General features: G+C 42.1%; 1 protein-coding gene across 13 annotated transcripts in view; it reads right to left on the reverse strand.

Moving 5' to 3' along the window:
• The window catches only part of NLGN1 (neuroligin 1), a 425,904-nt gene that overhangs the window by 296,094 nt on the left and 114,798 nt on the right, over nucleotides 1-15,012 (reverse strand). For 7 of the 13 annotated variants that reach the window (XM_088171022.1, XM_088171017.1, XM_088171019.1 and 4 more), the window contains exon 2: nucleotides 34-839. In XM_088171022.1, the coding sequence (XP_088027148.1) occupies nucleotides 34-526 (493 nt within the window). In that variant the 5' untranslated portion in view covers nucleotides 527-839. Of the gene's footprint in view, nucleotides 1-33; nucleotides 840-12,249; nucleotides 12,813-15,012 lie in introns of those variants that run through there. The other 6 variants (XM_088171025.1, XM_088171023.1, XM_014871504.2 and 3 more) reach the window with 1 other exon arrangement.

Raw genomic sequence — 15,012 nt, forward strand, 5'->3', positions numbered from 1 at the left:
AAGATCTCCCTGTTTCGCCTGCTATTAACTCACCATCCTCGGTTGGGACATAGATATTTAAATAGAGGCAGTCTTCGTTCTGATCTTGTACATAGGTTGAAACTACATCCAAGTTATTAGTAAACCACACGGGAAGCATGACTTCAGGCAACCTGCCTTCTATAATGTTCTGGGGACACACTGGAGCAAACTGGGTGGTGTTTTTGATATCTGCCCAGGGAGACGGAGGCTCAGGAGGTTGGAAGCGGCGCTCCCCGGTTGGAGGGGCAGCGTACGGAACCCCGAGAAACTGAATAACGGGCCCCAAAATCTCATTGTTAAGTTCCTTCTTAATCCCTCTTATCTTGCCAAAGTTGGTGGTCACCACTGGGTTGGTATCATCCAATTTTTGGGAGGACACAGCTGCAGCGTGAAGCAAAAATCCAAGTATAGAAAAAGCCAGAGTGGCGTTCAATCCCGTGTGCAGCAGGCGGATCACCGTCGCTCTCCATACACAGTCCAGCCACATGGAGCTTGGAAAGGCCATGGTCCCACATTAGTTGTGTGACGACAGTGAAGCAATCTGATTTGTATCCACTGGTGTAAAAACAGGGCGAGCGGAGGAAACAGATCGAGTTTCCTAAATAGGTGCCTGTCAGAAAAATCTCAAAAGGCTTTTCATGCGGTAAGTATCTTCCATTGATTTCACACTTATTGAAGCTGCATCTTCACTCAGCACTATTTATCAGACTACATCCTATTGACAATTCTGTTTTCCATAGCAGCAATATGAAGAGAGCAGCCATTTACTGCAGAATCCCCTCTTATAAATCAAATCCAGTTAGCCGCAGGTCTATATCCTGGAGAAAATGAAAATAAATCATTAGTATGAAAGAGCTAATATGAGCAGAGTGATAACTAGGTGTTTAACACGTTATTTACATACATTAATATTTGCTGGAGTCATGTAAAGTTAAACTGCAGTAGTTTATGGCTCCATGTAATGGCAGGTGAAACACTCATTACTGGATTATCTATAATGTCACCTGTTGAATTTACAGAGACCTCTCAGGAGAAACAGGACTCACAGAAAATACATTTTTAAAATTCACCTTTTCAAGAATAAGCAATTTACTGCCAAGCTACATTACACAAGTGTTTATGTTAATATTTTATTTAACTTAATCACCTCATAATCAATTTTCACCTTGTTTGCAGAACTTGATTTATCAGAAAAGAAGTAATTATTTCTTAAAGCAGAAGATGGAGAAATTAAGATAGACAGACAGATACTGAAGACCTAAATGCATTTCATTTCATTAAAAGCAGTTTATAATACATGCAAACATTTTTTGTTCATTTAAAAAAATAACATGAAATACTGTACTTATTTAAAATAGCCGGAATTACCATGCTTTATGTGGTTTTCTGATAGCTGATGAAAAACACAGATAGACTGAAATGTTCACATCAATGACGGACCAAAGTCTGCTTCTGCTGAAGTGAAGGGCAAACACTGAATTTGCACAGAAGCACAACTGGACCTCTGTAGGTCGCTGGGGTTTTTTTCAGAACTGGTTTGGAAAAGGATATGAACAGGCATCTTAGGGAGGGAGCTGTATATCACAATTTTTACATCAGATCAATCCTGCATTGCTTATAATGAAAATGCATGTTGAGAGCACTCAATTCCTACCATCCTTAATTTATAACATAAACAATAAGCATTCCCACAGGACAGGAGGAATCTTATCTTTCATATATTCCACATGCTGACTGAACAATATCCTAGAAAAAATAATCAGTTAGGATCAGAGACTGTATAATCTGAAATTCCAGATGCTATTTCCAACTACTTTAGCTCAGAGGTTGTCACACAAGGCTGTGTTCCAGCACTTCTGAAAATTGCTCAGTGCATATCGTTATATCTTCCATATTCATGTGAAACGTATTTCCAACACGACTTACAATATCCTATTATTTAAGATGCAGTGTTATACACAACATAGCAGTGTAATCTTACACTCCCTATTAAGCAGCGTGTAATGCACAAGAAATGTGTTTTGCTTTGTATAGGAAACATTTTAAACCACCTGCTTTTGAAACAGCATTGGCAGCTTTAATGAGAATTGGTTTTTTTATCATGTCTATACACATTGTGGAGAGAATTCAAAAGAATGGCTTGTCTAATAGTCAGACTACCCTGTAGTTTGGGTTATTAAAAAGGAGATTGTAAAAGCTATATAGGACAGCAGGAGATTTGGTTCATGTCTAGTGTTCCTTTAGCTCTGAACAATCTATCTCAGGAGGCAATAAGGAGATAGATGAAGCTTTTCTGCAATTTTCTCTTTCCCTTTCTTTCTCTGCTAATTCTAGCACCTTCACTGTGAAGCTGCATTAACAAACAGGCTTATGTCCTTCATTCTCCAGCTGCATATTCTCAGTATTTGCTGGAAACACACCAATTTAGCTGCAGAAAATAATTCCCCAGACTTGATGTATGTGTTTACATTTACTTCAACACACTTACATGGAATGGCAGACATTCCCCTCATGGAGGATTTTTGCCTTGTAGCATTTCAGATTTTGAAGGGAGCACTTGAGAAATAGTAAAGATGAGTAGGCAGACAAGCAATGCTCATGGAGAGATGGAAGGCTGTTCCTTAGTGGTATTCAAAAAACCTCCCCAGCCTTTTCCATTGGGTCTTAAAACCCACGAGGGTTTGTTTTCTTCCCAGGAATGGAAACATGTACTTTCTCTTCTTTCTCAAACTCAGACTTGTAAATAGCAGGAGCTTAATCTCAGTAGCCTTCCAGCTAATTCATATGGTCTGGGGAAGGTCTGAGTTCAACAAATCCAACATAGCTGTGCCAAGGAAAAACATCCTTCTTCATTTCAAGGTGCTGGGTTGATTCAACATGCAAAATTACCAAGTTCCTACCAATAATTTATTTAGCACCTGTTTTCAGTTCTAAAGAAACTCTGTAATACATTTTTGATACCTCAAATGGTAAATTCAATGTAAACTCAAAGCCAGTTCTAGAGCTGGGCTATAATTCTAAGGTTGTCCATCTGCTGGTTTGTCTTTGCAGCTGAACAGCTCTACTGTGATCTACAGTTCTGGTTTGCCTCCCATGGATAAGGTTTTACTCTGAGACATGATGTTAAAAAGGTAAGAATATAATTCAGTTCTGTGTTTGCTATTCCTAATTATTTAACTGTTAAATAACTATCAGGCTGTAAAGGGCAGCAAATTGTCAAGCACTTGCAGGATTTGAATCAACATATTTTCATTGTATTTGTAACTTGAGTTTTGGATTTGCTCTTTTCAAGCCTTTCTTTTTAAGTGTCTAAATAATGGTTTATTTTTGAGACTGAGGTCAGACATTGAAGCCTGTCATTGGCTGCCCTGAAGCTATCACATCAAAACCACAAACTCAACGCAAATAAAAAGACTGAGATTAATCAAATCTTTTGAGACTTCCATCACAAAATTTCCTTTTGAGCACTAGGTGCAAGGAAAGCAGGCAAGCAGAGAAGCTGGCCAGGATCATGTTGAGAGCTAATGCTGGACAAAATTCTCTCCAGCCTTTCTGCAGGTGATCTACATAGGATTTTCCCTTGGTATCTGGACTCAGCTGAAGAGGAATCAGTGGGAAAAGAAAAGAGAAGGACAGGAATGATCGGGGAGGCAAGAAGGCAAATAAACCAAAGAGTAGCAATGATAAATCTAGGACAAGATTTAGCATCAAAATAATGGGGATCTGAGGAGGAGGAGGAGAAACCTTTGCAGATTTTACTGCTGTCTTGATTTGAGGATCACAATTGCTCCCTGTGGTAACACAAATGAATTCTACTGTAAAAGGTATTTGATAAAGTCTTTCATGCTCTTTCGAACAGTCTATACTATACAGAGTTTTTCTATCATCTATTATTTTATTATCTTCCTTTCTGAATTCAAATTACTTTATAGCTCAGATTCTGAAATATTTTAGAGAAGCATTTTGTATGCTGAGGAGTGAACAATCCGAGAGAGCTTCAGTGCATCTTTGCATTTCCAATGACACAGGGCATCCTTCAACAGGTCACATCTGTTGCAAACTGCAGCAGCGAAACTCCCCTTTGTTACCCATGCCCAAACTTTCAGATCTTAAGGGATGATTTGATCTGTACCACCTATCAATAGCTCCAATGGATTAATAAAACCTTTGGTGGCACCCAAGGCTTCTGGCCATATGCCAGCTTTAACACATGTAAAGGCTATTATTGTTACAATAAAAAACTCCCAACCCCCCCCAAAAAAGCTGTTTCCATTTCAGGTGAAGGTGTATTCTGTGATTTGATATTCTTGCTTAAAATCCTCTTCCACTTCAACTTTGCTAGAAAATCCCAGTTGCACAAATATGCAAAGTGATTGCAAGAGTTTGGAATACCACACAACGCCACATAATTTCAAAACATAAGGGCTGTTTTACAGAACCAGTTACATTTGCATCCATTTTTACTTACAGCAGTCTCTCCTTAGAACTAAGAGCCCAGAGATGTTTCACGTCTCTAAGAAGAAATCCGTGTTCTAAAACACTCCAAGAAGCCAAGCAGGAACATGGACAGTGGCACAGAGACCATTAGAGGAAAGATGAGGGTGAACATTGTGTCAGTGTGACACACCAATTGTAAACATGACCAGACAAATCCTCAAGAGGTGCAGCACAAAATTCCCCATGTTCTCTTTCGTGTTTCAAGTTAGCAAGGGAAGCAAGTTCCAAATACAGTGTATTTTCTCTCAGCTTAGTAGTAAAAAAAGGCCAGGTTGATGGGACTTTGAGCAGTGTGAAGGGGAAGGTGTCCCTACCAAAACCTAGATGAGCTTTAGAGGCCCCTTCCAACCCAATCCATTCTGTGAAATATTTTAAAACAGACATTGCTCTTGCATGCTTCCCTAAGTACTTTCTCAAAGGGATGTGATTTGCGTGGGTTTAGTTCAAGAAATTAAGTACATTCATTAAAAAAAACCACAGGTGTATGAGCTGATGATAGAGACTGCAACCCTGAATCCACAATACCTGTAAGAAGGGTGCAGCTCTGGTGGGGTCTGGTCAGATCCCAGCACCTCCTCCACCTCAGAGCAGCCACAGGTCTGGTAGCTCCAGAAAGCTGCTACAAATCCAGCCCTGTTGAGATGCAGAACCTTTGCCAAGGTGGCCAACAAAGGTATGAATAAGACATCATCTTATGGGCTCCCAGTCCCACCCCACATTAGGATGAGATTACACGTGTTATGTTACACGGGAGCACAAACAACCCAGTGGAAAGGATTTCCAGATGCTATAAGCTGTGTAAATATATCACTCCTAGATCAGAGAAACTGATTCCTGAATGCCCTCACCTTGATTTAATATGATATTTTGGCCATTAAACCTCATAGTCAGTTAGTGAAAAATACAGTATTTAAATACTGTAGTATAAAGTATTCGATGCAGTGGTTCAAAATTAGTGAAAAGTTGAATTAAAATGAGTAGATGTCATAAGACTTCTTTAAATTGTGATGCATTTTTCAACTGCATCAAATTTTTGTTCTTTGCCATTAGTGGGTATATTCACTAATGCTTATTAACTAGTATTTTCATGATCAAAAATCCCTTTTAAAAATTTCTGCATTTGCCAAAATAGGAAGACTTCTGATCAAAATTTTCTATTAAACTGGTTTTGAACTAGACAAATTAAGCCCATGAGGAGAGGGCCAGTTAAGTTTTATTATCTTCCGCTTACTCATATCAATAAATCATTTTCTTAAAATAGTTCTTCTTATTATTATTTGAATTAATTGTTTATATTACCAGAAGTTGACTACAATTTTTTAATGTGGACAAGAGCTGTCTGACATTTTACACAGTAAGTAGGTAACGAAATGGTGATTTTACCCATAACAGAAAGAATGGGTAACTCTGTCACTTATGTGTAAAGTTTTAGACAGCTAAGTAATACAGATTTAAATTAAAAATGACAGATGCACTGGCTTGGAATATAATGGGCACTGAAGTGAACCTTTATTCCTTTTAGCAGCTTACAGTTAACTCTTAAATGGACCACACATTATCCTCACTTTGGAGTACTGTAACTATTCAGCTAAATGATCAAATGGCCATTCTGTTGATGGCTGCTCTGTGCTTCAGGACAAGAAGATTCCCTGACCTACTGTAGAAATTCCACTGAATTCATGTTAGTCAGAGGTCATCCTGGAGACAAAAATATTCCAGATGTTTCTCATTTGAGAGGCTCAGTATCAAAATCTGTGCATTGTATATCATCAGGTCAAGTGGGAGTTGCTTTGATTAATACTTCATAACATATACACGTGCTTCTCATCTGATCATTCTAGCAGAATCCACCCAGAGACCCCTGAAACTCACTGTCCTTTTGCTGTCACTTTCAGGTGATAAATTTAGCTATAGAATTGTTAACAAAGTTCTTCACCTGATATATATTTGTGGCTCACCGTTGGTTCACTGGGGTTAATGGTATGGGAAAAATTAACTGGATTTTCTTTGCCACTTTTATTATAACTATGATATCAACAATAATACTACCTTTAATGCTTGTTCAGCCCCCAAGGCAAGCTTTCATATCAGATTCATAAGAAAGATATCACTTTTATATTTTCCTGGTGGGGAGGGTGTTAGTAATTCAAGATAAAACAAGCTGGAATACCGATAATACCACTTCTTGAGGGAGAGCTCTGCAAACAAAGATGCTTGAATGAACTCGGATTTTTCCATGAACTATTGTTCTAGCTGGATAAAATACAGTAACAGTTCCAAGCATACAAAACCCTTGTTGTAGAGCTAGATCAATAACTAGCTCTTCAACAAAATGGTTTTGTTGTTGTCTTTGTTGGTTTTTTTAAGAAAAAGACCAGCAAACTTCCTTGTGGCAGGAAAAGGAACCCATGCTTTTTGTTCTTCATCAGATGCTCAAGATGGTCCCGATTTTATCAGAGTAATTGAGATCAAGTTCCAACTCATCAGAAAATTCACAGACATATAAACATAATTTGTTAATCACAAACCCAACGTCTCTAACTCAGCTCTGCAAGTGCTCTTGACTGGTATTACCAGGCTTTCCAGAACTGCAGAGAGCACACTACAACTTGAGTGCAATATTGGCATTAGAGGGATCTATCAGCTTGAAGAGGTTGTTTCCTGTGATCTAGCATTCTGTACATCTGTGACTTTACTTGCATTTGTTCAAAAATGAATTTCATGCTTAACTTGTTTTTCTTAATTAAACTTCCTTTAGCAGTTTCTAATATGTGCATTATTAAAACTCATTAGTCCCATTCATGCCTGCCTGTCATTTTTGGCTTCATATTCATGTACCAAAGAGCTCTGCTGCTTTATATAGGAAGCAAATTAAATAATAAATATGAGAACTTGAACGTTTTATGAGTGTCAGTATGAGAAAGTGGCTGCAAGGCCCATAAGGTTTCACAAAAAAAAGCATTACAGCTAAAGCTAACATGCTGACACATCTCTGATCTATAAAGTCTGCAGTAATGGTAGCAGTAAAGTGTTGTACCATAGATGGGGAATTTTTCTCTCACATGAAATAGAAATAGGATATAGCACAGACTATATTTACTGTTGTAAAAAAATTTCAAATAAAATTTCCCAAAAGCTTAGAATATAACACCATTAAATGTCTACAAAGATTTACTCTTTCCATCTGACTTCATGTGTAGCTCCTGTTATTCCGCTCCTTGTCCTCTTTTCATTTTCTACCCCTGTCTGTGAGAAAGAGACTTATTTCAGCAATAGCAAGCAGGCTCAGTGCCCCTGTGGTCATGTCCTGGTCACACTGACCATGGCTCCAGTGACCAGAGGGTTTCCTGACCCAGCAGCAGCATCTCATGGTGACTGTTCCAGGGCCCAGATTCTCCACAGAAATAAACCATTGCTGTGAAAACAACTGAAGAAACAAAAGCCTCATCCCACAATGCCTGTTTTGCACAGGCTTGAGGATGTCAAAATATTCAGTCTATCTGTAAGTTTTCTCCTCACTAAATTGTCGTTTTCTCCTCATGAATATTTCTAACACTGTGTGCCTACATAACACTTTACTGCTTTCAAGTGCTGTTTTGGAAACTGGGGGACAGGGTGGGGAAGGCAAAAGTTAAGGAACAACTTTAAGCTCAGATACTGAACTCGAAAGCTTCAGACAAAATGTAATTAAATAAAAGTACAAAATACAACATAAATGTATTCCCCTCATTAAATTCCCAGAACCAGTTCAACAAGTGAGCTAATGGCTTCTCTAGGCAGGATGTGATTGAGGAGATTTAGAAAACATCTTTTTAAATTGCCATTTAAGTTCTCTGCTTCGTTAAAGGAATATGAGTTACTTGAAATGCAATAGTTGTAAAGTGTCCTTGACCACTTTTATGATTTTACAGTCACATGTTGCTAATTTCCAAGCATTACATTCTCCCTTAATATGGTGCAAAAGACCTAACCAAGCATCAGCAGAAGGTAACAGGCTACCCAAAGGCACCACTAAAACTGATTATGCAGAAAATATTATGAGGACAAAACAGAAGAGTTCAACAAATGGGGTAAAGAGAACTTAAATTGCTTTTCCTTTAATGGCCTCATGTTTTATTTGACCACAGCAGTGGAAAACCATGTTACCCTGCTGTGTGCAGCTCAGATCTTTCCATGGCTTGGTAACCATGAGGATATTTACAGCACAGACTCTGTGCCCCTTGGCTTCCCACAGCTGCTGGTCCCTCACACCACCTTTTGTTTCCTAGTGAGAAGTGCCATGGTGGAGCAGGTGCACAGCAAAACTTAACATGGGACTCAGCAGCCAACCAGTCACTTTTTATCCCTGGAGAGCACGCAAAACATCATTAATGAGCAACTAATAATTGTGGAAACAAAGTCTGTTGGAAAACACGTGGGGTCTTCAGAGGCAGGTGGAAAAGTGCAGCTGAGTCACCAAGAAGTCAAAACGATTTCCCCCTGTAATTCTGCTAATTCAATAGTAATCCTGGGGAATGTAATGTCATCATTTGTTATTAAAATTACAGGATATGCTCTCAATATGCAACACGTGGTGAAGTTTTCCCATCATGTGGGGTTTTTTGATTTGTTTGGGTTTTTTTTTTCATCCCCTAACTCCCTCTCCCCCTCCCTTCCCTACAAACTCTTGTGCAGCACCTGGGTATCAGGGCAGGCATCCCCCTCTGAGTGCCTGTGTTCCCTCACAATGCAGAGCTCAGAACCAGGGCTACAGAAATGGAGACATGCCTCTAGAACAGCCTTTATTCCTCAGTCAGGACCTATTTTTTATCATTATCTATCATTTTATCACCTGTTATACTTACCATGGAGGGATATCTGGGACTAATCAGAAACTATATCATTTACTGGATCAGACTGATAACTGTCCATCCTTTATTAAAAGATATCCACAGAGGTTTCTACTGGACCTCTAAGAAAATGTTGTATTTTCATTATTTGCTTTCAAAGAACGTCTGTCGCCTTTTGCCCTTCTTTTTTCACTATTTAATTTTTAAATAATTTCTTTTTCATGTGATTAAAAAGCCATAATAAATGTGACATCAAACAAATAATTCAGAGCTAGTCAAGGGTCCGTAATACAGCTCTACATCTCTATTACAAAGCAGTGTATATTTGCTTTTAATAAAGAAAGGCAAGCCAATCCATTACGAACTGAGACCACATCTAAGCCTCTGCTTTCTTCCCTTTTCCCCAGGCTCCATTTGAACAATTAGGGTGGTTTATGCTGGTGTGTATGCCAGTGGATATTAAAAATGCAAACTGATAAAAAATACAACTGCCACCATTACCACGTTCAAATTCCTCCATTCACTCACAAATCAATTTATCTGCCTACAGCCCTGTCCCAGTCTTTAAATAACCCTCCTCAGCAGACTGCTCCACCTCCAGCCAAATAATCCAGAGGAAACCCACTCTGCTAAAGATGTTTAAGTATCAACAGCTAGGATATTATCTTCTTACCCTGCTCTAGGAGAAGGGGTAAGATAACCAAAGCAGCAGCAGGACAGCAGCTCTCCTCCTCGCTCCTACACCCACTGCCTTAAACAGCCTGAGCCACCCTCATGGCTCTCGCTGCTACTTCATTTAATCACAAAACAGAGGTGTTCAGCCAAACCCTGCTTCTCGGCACACTTAGCATGATTATCCTCTGCCTCATTTTTCTTCCCACAGCCTGCATATGATTCGCAGGAAACGTACAGGCTAAATGGGATCTCGCTGTAGGTATCCGAGGATCTCCTAATCATTTACTGCAAAACTGCTTTTGCAACATCACTGCAATCTGTAGCCACAGTCTAAGGAAAAAAATGGTGTTATTTATCAAAAAGTAACTAAGAAGCAGTCTTCTTTAACCCTGCATCACTAATGGGGGTGGGGGGGGGGGAACCGAGAGAAAGAAAAAATAAATAATCCTTCCCAACCCTATTCCTATTCCCAAACATGGCTACTTAGCTTTTGGCTCCCAATCTGCAAATCTAATTTCAAAGATGCAGAAGTGGTCTACGTGTTACAGCTGTTGAGCCCACACAAGTCTCAGTGCAGTCAATGGGAATCAGGATCTTTGAAAATCAGGGCCCTGAATAATGGGCTCTATTTTTAAATGCTCATTTATACCATACATGGGTCTTTCTCTAGTCAGGTGCCTGCAATAAGTACGTGCAATTTCATAAGTATCCTTTGCTTCAACTAAACCAGCCCAAAAAAGTAGGGGAAAATGTCCCAAAGCTCATAGTACTGCTCTTTCGGCAATAAAAATACTCTGTGGATGCACCAAAAATGCTGCTACTGTAAAAAACAAACAAACAAAAACACCAACCTAGGTCTTAAAGGAGCATGAAAAGGTTATTGTGAACATTGCCAAAAATACATGGTTTCAGATGTGAATTATCTCTGAATTTACCAGTACGGTCTGGTCCCACTAAGGTTCTAGATAAATGCAAATATTGCATTGGATACAGTGGATGGCAGTGCTGGCAAAAAATAATTCCTAAAACAATTTCTTACACTTATGCTGAGAAAAAGAAAAATCTGCTTCATTTCAAATTCACAGAACATCTAAACGTGCTAAAAACATTCACTTTGATATTTATAGCTTCTATAAGACATATTTCCATTTTATACTAGTGGATTTTAATGCCATAGTTGTTAGAGCTAAAACAAACTGGCCTTCCAGAAAGCAAACCCAGTGTCAAACTAACATGATATTCCTTCAAAAAGTCAGCAAATTTACAGAACGAAATGGCCAGTCCAGACTGTGTCACCTGCACCATAAAGAACACAACACTATAATCAAGCTCTGGTTTGTTTTATTTAAACAGTTATTTGAACGTAATTGCTCTGAAACCATATGCATCGTTAAAATAATTCCAGATAACATCCTTTCTCCTGATTCCAAGGTAACTTTCTGGCTTTAATTATAAGTCAATTAATATTAAGTAATTTGACTGATTAATTTTAATTAAACCTGTTGAAAATTGATTTTCCTTTAGCAAGTAAAGATGATGCTCTAGTGCGATCATCAGGAAAGGAGGATGGGGTGGGGGGGGTGGACGGGGGTGGGGGGGGGAAGCAGAAGAACCAGCACTCAGCGCCCAGGCGAGAAAGAAGATGTCTGAAGATATGTAAAAAAATAAAAAATAAAAACCCCAAGCCATCCCCCGGCAGGCCCGGCAGGGAGCCGGGGCTGCGGGAGGCAGCGGGGCTGCGGAGCGCCCGCGGAGCTGCGGGGGAGGAAAAGTTCGCCGGGGCGGCGGCGGCGGGAGCGGGGGGTGAGTGCGTGAGAGTGAAGGTGCGTGTGTGTGCGAGTGTGTGTGAGTGTGTGTGTGTGTAAATCTCCCCGCAAACACCCCCGCAGCCGCTCCCGCCGCCGCGCATCCCCGCGGGCGGGCGGGCACCGCTCGGGCTCGCCGCCGCCGCCGCCGCCGCCGCAGCCGCGCAGCCCCGAGCGCATCCCCCTGGCCGCGGACACGCACGCACGGCTCGGGAACAACCGGCCCTGCCGAGCGCCCCCGGGCTCAGCCCCGCAGCAGCCCTGCCCTGCCCTGCCCTGCCCGCTCCATCCCGGCTGTATCTCTCTCTCTCTCTCTCTCTCTCCTCCATCCCGGCCGCCCTGCTGCATCCCGGCCCCCTCCCTCCTTCCTCTCCATCCCGGCGCGGGCTCGCTCCGCACGATGGGAGCATCAAAGTATTTACCAGTTCACGGCCGCTTTCCCGCAATCGCAGCTGGAGCTGTAATCCGCTGGATTCGCCTCCTCCGGCTCTCCCAGCCGCTGGGAGCGGGAGGGCTCCCAATAGCGCTCCGGACACTTCCCAATTATACCGATTTTTATATATTTTTCTGCCCTTTCCTGGGATCGGGGCGCGGGGAGGGGGGGCTGGAAATCCCCATCCGGAATCCAGCCTCATCCGTGCCGAGCCACCTCCATGTAAATCCGACCATCAGGCAGGCAATGGAAATGATCAAACGCTACTTCTCTCCGTCTGCAGGCAGATAATCCCACTAATCCAATAGATCTCCCCCGATCCGAAATTGCCCTCCAGACGAATCCCTTTCGCTCGGTGTCCGGCGGGCGATCGCGGAGCCTCGGCGATGCCCCGAGGGGCTCGGGAGGGGCGCGGAGGGGTGCGGACGGCTGTTAATCTTTTTTGGCTCCTGGATGCACGGCTCGCTCACACCGCCGCCGAGATCCCTGCTTTTTCCCCCTATTACACGTTTCCACTCCAAATTGCTGCTGGATGAAAAATGGTACAAAGATACCCCCAGCGGCGGCGCGGCGAACAGCGCGGGCAGCCCCGGCCCCGCACCGCCCCGCACCGCCCCGGGCGGACCGGCCTCCGGGGGACCCTCCCGCACCGCTCCGCACCGCCCCGGCCTCGGGGGGACCCTCCCGCACCGCCACGGACCCGCAGCGGGGCTGGGGGGTCCCTCCGGCGGCCGCGGGCAGCGGCACGGAGCGCACGCAGCCCTGCGAGCGCCGGGGCACGAAGGGATGCCAGAGCAGGGTGGAGATGCTGAACGCACCTGCTGCCTTCTGCTTAATTATACCCAAATTATGGACAGTTTATATAGGGAGATGGGGATTGTACTCAAATATTTCACACGGATGTAATTTAGGATGAAACCGTGGTCTGCCTTACTTGGATCATCACTGTCTGCACACAAGATATAAGTGACTCTTTCTGTTTCCCCTTGCTGTTTCTTGAAATATTTTACTTATTTTTCATCGCTTTCTTTCTATTTCTAATTGAGAAAAAAAAGTATTCTCTGACCCCAGCCCTCATGCTTTCTAGGATCACAGCAGAGAACGAAAGTTGACAACTCAGGGGATGTGGGGAGAAAGGAAGGCCAGATCAGAAGGGAAAGAATAGTCCTTTGAATGCTGATAGGTCTATTCATTTTTTAAGAACAGCCACAATCACACATTAAAACATCCTGAACTAAGCCTCTTGCAGAGAGCTCATTAATATCTCCTGTTATTTTAGGAGAGACTTCCCTTCACCTTGTGTTTAAAATCTGTATTTTGCTCCTCTAACATCCACCTCGGTTTAAAATATTGACACTAACCAAGCACAGCAAACCCACATGTTTCCAAGCCTACAGCCCCAGGCAAGGTCTGGAGGTGCCCGAAAATTTGATAAGCTTTTACACCCTCACCTGAGAGCACATCCCAGAGGAGGGAAGGTCAGTCCCAGACACGCTGGGCTATTTATGTCTCTCAGCCCCACTGAGGATCTGGAACTAAATGCCCATGGCAGGAGTGACAGGACACAGCAGCAGTTTATCCTGTGACATTCCCATGTACTGGAATAATCGTGTCCTGGGCACGTTTTTTGCCTGCCTCTATAACTATTATAGCCCATGGTTAATTAGGAAAGTCCAGAATCCTTCAGTACTCTGAAATTTAACTCTTTTGCTGTCGCCAAAAACATGCAGCTCTCAGGTGCAGAACAGAAAGGCAGAACATACTCTGCTGACAGGGCAATCCCACGAATGTTGTTATGTTAGTCTCAAGGGGATACTATACGAAAAAAAGTTTCAAAACTAGAAAGAAAATTTGTATATGAAAATCAATCACTTGCTACCAGCCACAGATCAACCAACAGCCTAAAAACTATCACCAAAGAGGCAATACCAGGTGAGATATTCTGTCATTCTTCATCCACACAAAACCCTGGAGTAGCTTTATCTTTGGGTTGTTCTTTGCACTGAAAAGCAAGAAATAAAGGTGAAATAAAATAACAGTACTCTCCTTGTCACTAGATAAGCCACTAGAATCCAAGTGTGCAAAGTTTTATTCTCCTTCCCTCAAGGAGGATGTATCTATCTTCCCCATGTTCCATGAGCCAACATATCTCCTTGGGGTACTCTATGATCCCCTATTACCTGTGGGGGAAATCTCCCCATTTTTCTCCTTACCATGCCTTTCATGGGTAGCAGGAGCTGACAATTTACATCCAACTTGCAAGAATCCCACCATTGGCCCCCAAGTCTTCATCTTCACTCGTGCAGAAATGGCACCAAATTGTTGAGCATGTTAAGTTGTTGTTAACTCCCTCTCTCAGCAGTGATGTGTGGTATCAGTTCATTCACACATCACTTTTGCTCTGGCCTGTCCACAAGGTTGGGGTCCCTTTCCAGAACTTTTCCACTGTCTTTCACTCTGCTTCCCTGCCCTGTGCTTCAAACTTTTCTCCCTCCTTCTTCCCTCCAGAGGCCTCAATAGCTCTCCTCTCATCCAAAATACTGCTGGGGAAAGAGGAATACTGCCTTGTGGAAGGCAACAAGATCTGTCTCCAGCTCCAGAAAATTGTACAGGTCCAGGAAGGGATATTTGACTGGGAAAACAAAGTATAGGGCTAACCCCTTTATAGAGAAATATGACAGCAATAGCTGAGCCTAAGTATGTGGCAATAATAGATTATATTCTAATATAGTAGAATAATATATGACATTCA

Source organism: Sturnus vulgaris, chromosome 10 (assembly GCF_052056855.1).
Source record: "Sturnus vulgaris isolate bStuVul1 chromosome 10, bStuVul1.hap1, whole genome shotgun sequence".
Lineage (NCBI taxonomy): Eukaryota > Metazoa > Chordata > Aves > Passeriformes > Sturnidae > Sturnus > Sturnus vulgaris.